Raw genomic sequence first — 6000 nt, 5'->3', positions numbered from 1 at the left:
TTCTTTATCACAACTGTCCTATCACAATTTCTCATTGCATCTACCCCTCTCTGAACGCAGAGTATTTATGTATTGGTTTATAGGAATATTATCTATTAACATTATCCATTAATATTATTGTGCGCCAGGTACCTGACAAGCGCTCAATAAACGGCAGTTCTTAATGATGAGCCCACTGTACTGAGTCTCTGTCTACAGGTCTCTCTTTCCCAAGGTCAAGGACTAGGTCTTACTTATCTTTGCTTCCCAATAAACCTTGTATGGAAGAGATGACCAAGAAATGTCTGCGACGGGAGAGAAACTCAAATCGTGTCTTCGATCTAGTGCATCCAAAGACCAACGAAACCATCCTTGTTCTAAAAAAAATTAAACCTTTTTATTAGTATATTTATTTTATATATAAAAGAAATACAAAAAAAGAAACACAAGGAAAACGCTTTTATGGCAACTCGGACTTGTCGGTGCCTTCGGCTTGGGCTCCCGGCTCAGGCCCGCTGGGTGTCAGCAAAGTCCGCCGGTTGTAATGGCCCTTGATGATGCCCGTGTTGTTCTCGTTCAGCAGCTGCTTCTGCCTTTGCCTGTTGAGGGACTGGACGAGGCCCAGGACGACGGCGGCCAAGGAGTACTGCCCGGGCAGTCTTCTCGGCGGCAGGATGAATGGGTTGGGTTGGACTCTTCCCAGGAGAAAGTACGTTTTGATTTTTCCTTCCTGTTCACTGATGCCCTTCACATAGATCTCCCCTCGGTAGTCAAAGGCAAAGCCCTGGTCCTTCAGGATGAGATAGGTCTCCTCGGGGACCTGGATTCTGCCGCTGACTCCTGTGCTGTCCATTCGACTTGCCAGGTTCACGGTTTTGCCCCAAATGTCATACTGTGGTTTCTTAGCGCCGATAACGCCAGCTACCACTGAGCCATGGCTGATGCCTGTGGGTGAACCAGAGAAACAAGAGGTGAGAGAAGAGGGACGTCAAGGAAGGGGCTGCGCCCTGCCTGGGATAGTGACCCTTAAATGAAGGATGTGATCTCTACGGATAAACTGCAGGGTCCAGATCCAGCGTCAGTCACTTATTAGATGTGTGATCTGGGTTGGGTACTTAACAGATTTGGACCTCACTTTTCTCACCTGTCAAGTGGAAATAATTAAAGGAGGATGAGATGAGATGATATAGGTAAAGCCACTGGTATATTACCAGACAACCAGTGAGTGCTCGAGAGACAATAATTGTTACTCTCACATGGAAGCTGACTTGTCTTAGCCTGCGGGATGGACAGGGCACTGATGTCGGGATGCTGGGACCACCTCTTGCCTCTGTTGTCACAGTGCCCTGAGAGCCTGGGCACACCTTTTCCTGCTCTGTCTTAGTCCACGTCCTCAGCATCATTCCCTGGGTCCATGGCAACAGCCTCCTAACACGCCTCCCTGGATCCCTGCTTGTCCTCCTGCAGACCATCCTCCACGCTGCTGCCAGAACCAGAGGGACGTTCTGATGCACATCTGATCAAGTTACCACCCACTTCAACACCTGCCACAGCTCCTTTTGCCTATGGGGTAAAGCCCCGGCTCCTTAGGATCACAATCCAGGGTTTCTCAGAACTGGCTCTTGCCTAACTTGCCAGCCTCATTTTTGTCACCACCCTCTCCCTCACCTTTGCACCGTATCCATACTGCACTGCTCGAGTTCCCCTAACCTGCTGGCATTTCCACCTCTGTGCCTTTGTCCCTGGCTTTCTCTCTGCTTGGACTGTCATTTACTCCCAATCCCACAGGTTATTTGGTAGATCACAATTTCAATACTTCCTCCTTTAGGAAATGCAGACTTTTTAAAAGGAATGACAGTATTCCACTAAACACATTCATGGGCATATATGTCTCCTTTTACTAGACTAAGGATTTCTCATTCATTCTGCAAACATTGACTAGGCATCTACTATAAAGCAGACACTGTTCCAGGTATGGGGGATATGGTGGGAAAGAAAAAAGACATAGCCCCGGCCCTCATGGAGCTTATCTTCTATTGGGGAGAGACAGAAAATAATTTTAAAAAATGCAATATAGTATCAGTGAATGATAAAGGTGATAAAGAAAAACCAATCAGGTTAAAGGGATAGAAAAATATAGGAGGGTGTATTTTGGAGTAGGGTGGTTAGGAAAGGCCTTTCTGAGCAGAGATCTAGAGAAGGTGATAGTATAAGCCATGCAGATATCTGGGTTAGATCATTCTAGGCAGAGGGAAAAGCAACACACACACACACACACACACACACGTATAAGATAGAACTGACTGTGAACTTCGAGAAACAGCTCTTGCAGAATGCACAGGAATCACAAGGACGGACATTGCCCTGAACTTTGCAGAGCCCGTCCCTAACCACTGTCCCATTCGCATCTCTTCTTACTACTATGAGGTAGGCAGGGGAGGTGATAATATAACTCCCAGTTCACACATGAGGAGACTGACACTCAGAGGGTTTAAACGACTTGCCCAAAGTCATAGAGCCGGTTACAGCAGACCCAAAACACAAAGTGAAAGGCCCAATCCCGTTGGGAACATGATTTTCTAACCTCTGAACCATGCCAGGAGAATAATGTATCACACCAAGGGTTGGCCTTAATTCCAGCAACATCTCCTGAAATTACACAGCCTTTGTTCAAGGTTATAGTTCTGCTTTTTTGTTCCCAGTTCAATCATGTATTCAATGATTTCAGAAAGGACATGTAAGGTTGTTGGAAGATCTGGAAACAAGCCCTGAGCACCCCATCCATAGATCAAAATATAGAAATATCACTTATTTAGTCCAGTGAACAAAGGCATGTGGCATTCCTTAGATCTGACAAGTCAGGTATGGGTATTACTTGACCCTTTATACTTGAAAGCTGCTAAGGGAGAACCAAAAAAGTAAAATGGCATGCCAGCCAGAGGATATCTAAGGCATGAGGACTGCCGTAACATTTGTTTTAGGCTGCACGCTGGCTGCCAGAATGTCACTGGTCTCAGTCAGGAAATCCTGGAGTCGCTGCCAGGATGACCATTTGGTTGTGTGATCGTAGGCTAGTTACTCCCCTTCTCTGGGCCTGAGTTTGCCCATCTGTAAAACGTGAATGTGGACTAGAGCAGGGGCTTTCAGACTATGCTTGAGGAGGCCCCCTCCAGACTCCACAGAGATGCTGAAGAAATTAACAAGTTATACAAATTGCAAATGACTATTATCACATAGCCGTGACTGTTGTCACTTTGCACAAGGGTGTCCCTAAGCCCAAAGGAGGGTGAGCTGCGTGGCCGAGTGAAGAGCTATAAAGCTAACTGCCTGTCCCTGGCTCAAGTCAGCATGTGACATCCTCAGGAACAGAATCCTGCTTTCGGCTCAGGGTGTTATCCAGGAGAACGGGAGAGTAACGCATTGACCTCCAGTATCTGGTGACATAGAAGACGGGAGGAAACGATTGATTAGACAGCTACCTCTCTAATCAGGGCCTTGTGTGGGTGGGATTCTGGACAAGTTGGAGGACAGGTAGCCGTGGTCTATCAGTTGCTTGGTATTTCTGCACACAGGCCAAAATCCTTCCACTGCTTCCAGCATCTTGAGTGAGAGGAAGCCCAGACAGGTCTGTCCTTGGCCAGGTCACACTAAATCTGCTGCATTTTGCGGGAAAAAGCTCCCCTGGCTTGATGGCCAGGGCACGGGAGGGCTCGATAGAGCAAGGCCAGCCAGCTCGGTGGGTCCCCGAGGTGCCACACTTCCAGCTGCTACTCACCAATCCGGAGCTCAAAATTGTTGAAAGAATGCTTGTTGATCTCCTGTATGCTTTCGGTCAGGGCGAGAGAGAAGTCGGCCAGGGCGCACAGATGTTCCCACTTATCTTCACATTGCTGCAGCAAACATGAGAGAAGAGGTCATTCGATGGGGCAAACAGGAACATTTCTGCAGCAGGGGTCTTGTCTGTGTCCTACCTCACCCACACATGCCTTCAAGGGAAATAAGCAGGTGTGTGAGCCCTGTACACCTAAGTCATCAGAGTCCAGAAACACAGGGTACCAGGAAATTTGCTTCAGAGAGTGTAATATGTGTGACTCTCAGATTCCATTCCCCACCCCTACCCTTGTCTGTTCAAGTTGATGCTGTTCACGTGTGTGTGTGTGTGTGTGTGTGTGTGTGTGTACATACTCTTATGTTCATATATGTGAGGTTTCCAATCTAGGAACCATGTCTATTTCCTTTGAAGTACTCACAGTGTCTGTTTAAGAGATGTTTCACATAGACATTTGCTCTCTGAACCTCAGTCTCCTCATCTATATAATGGGGATAAGCATAGTTGCGCTGCCTACCTCATGGGGACTGAGTGAGGTTGTGTATGTGAAAGAATTCTGTGCCCCTCTAGAGCAGAGGTTGGCAGTCAGTAAAGGGCCAGATGGCAAGTATTTTAGGCTTTGTGGGCCGTGTGGTCTTTGTCATGACTACCCAACACTGCCATTTTAGCCAGAAAGGAGCCATAGGCAAAATATAAATGAATGCACGTGGCTGTGTTCCAATAAAACTTTATTTACGAAAACAGATGGTGGATACGTCAGATCACCAATATAGCAGTTGGGATGATTGTCTATCAGTATTTCCAAACCGAGGTTATTTTTTAATCAATACTTCTAATGCTAGCATCCAGTGTTTACACGTTCTACCATCGCCATCACATCAAACTAAAACCTATACAATGTTAATTATTCACATTTAAATTTGTTTTTGGAGGTGGTGATGCTGAGGAGAAAATACTTAAAATTTCATCAGAAGCTCCGAAGTCAATGAGGCCTTGAAATACAATATTTGATAAATGTTTGTGTATTTGTGCTTTGGGGGTATAATTTTAAATTATAACTACAATATATACTCTGGTTTAATTATACTTCATTAAACTATTTATATGAAAGAATCATATCTAGGTTTCAAAGATTCACTTACATATTCCTTGACAGCTACTGGCCCAGTACAAAATCCACGTTTTCTATATTTACCCACATTGTTGCCAGCTGTACCTAACAATTCCCTTTTTTCAAAAAATTTATTTTATTAAAAAAGTATTTTTTAACATCTTTATTGGAGTATAATTGCTTTACATTGTTGTTAGTTTCTGCCGCACAACAAAGTGAATCAGCTATACGTGTACATATATCCCTATATCTCCTCCCTCTTGCGCCTCGCTCCCACCCTCCCCATCCCACCCCTCTAGGTGGTCACAAAGCACCGAGCTGATCTCCCTGTGCTATGCGGCTGCTTCCCACTAGCTATCTATTTTACATTTGGTAGTGTATATATGTTCATGCCACTCTCTCACTTCGTCCCAGCTTACCCTTCCCCCTCCCCGTGTCTTTAAGTCCATTCTCTGCATCTGTGTCTTTATTCCTATCCTGCTTCTAGGTTCTTCAGAACCATTTTTTTTTTTAGATTCCACGTATATATGTTAGCATACGATATTTGTTTTTCTCTTTCTGACTTACTTCACTCTATATGACAGACTCTAGGTCCACCCACCTCACTACAAATAACTCCATTTCGTTTCTTTTTATGGCTGAGTAATATTCCATTGTATATATGTGCCACATCTTCTTTATCCACTCCTCTGTCGACAGACACTTAGGTTGCTTCCATGTCCTGGCTATTGTAAATAGAGCTGCAATGAACATTGTGGTACATGACTCTTTTTGAATTATGTTTTCTCAGGGTATATGCCCAGTAGTGGGATTGCTGGGTCATATGGTAGTTCTAGTTTTAGTTTTGTAAGGAACCTCCATACTGTTCTCCATAGTGGCTGTATCAATTTACATTCCCACCAACAGTGCAAGAGGGTTCCCTTTTCTCCACACCCTCACCAGCATTTATTGTTTCTAGATTTTTTGATGATGGCCATTCTGACTGGTGTGAGGTGATACCTCATTGTAGTTTTGATTTGCATTTCTCTAATGATTAGTGATGTTGAGCATCCTTTCATGTGTTTGTTGGCAATCTGTATAT

At 44.8% G+C, this 6000-nt stretch overlaps 1 protein-coding gene across 3 annotated transcripts in view; it reads right to left on the bottom strand.

Annotated features, from left to right (window-relative positions):
- Window positions 1-351: 351 nt before the first annotated feature.
- The window catches only part of ADCY8 (adenylate cyclase 8), a 229091-nt gene continuing 223442 nt past the window's right edge, over window positions 352-6000 (bottom strand). For all 3 annotated transcript variants that reach the window (XM_059901676.1, XM_059901677.1, XM_059901678.1), the window contains 2 exons: window positions 3755-3869; window positions 352-924 (listed from right to left, as the gene is read on the bottom strand). In XM_059901676.1, coding sequence (XP_059757659.1) covers window positions 440-924; window positions 3755-3869 — 600 coding nt within the window. In that variant the 3' untranslated portion in view covers window positions 352-439. The remainder of the gene's footprint in view (window positions 925-3754; window positions 3870-6000) is intronic.

Source organism: Balaenoptera ricei, chromosome 17 (assembly GCF_028023285.1).
Source record: "Balaenoptera ricei isolate mBalRic1 chromosome 17, mBalRic1.hap2, whole genome shotgun sequence".
Classification (NCBI taxonomy): Eukaryota; Metazoa; Chordata; class Mammalia; order Artiodactyla; family Balaenopteridae; genus Balaenoptera; species Balaenoptera ricei.
Note: the sequence above shows the minus strand (reverse complement) of the source record. Positions and strands in the feature narration are given on the sequence as shown.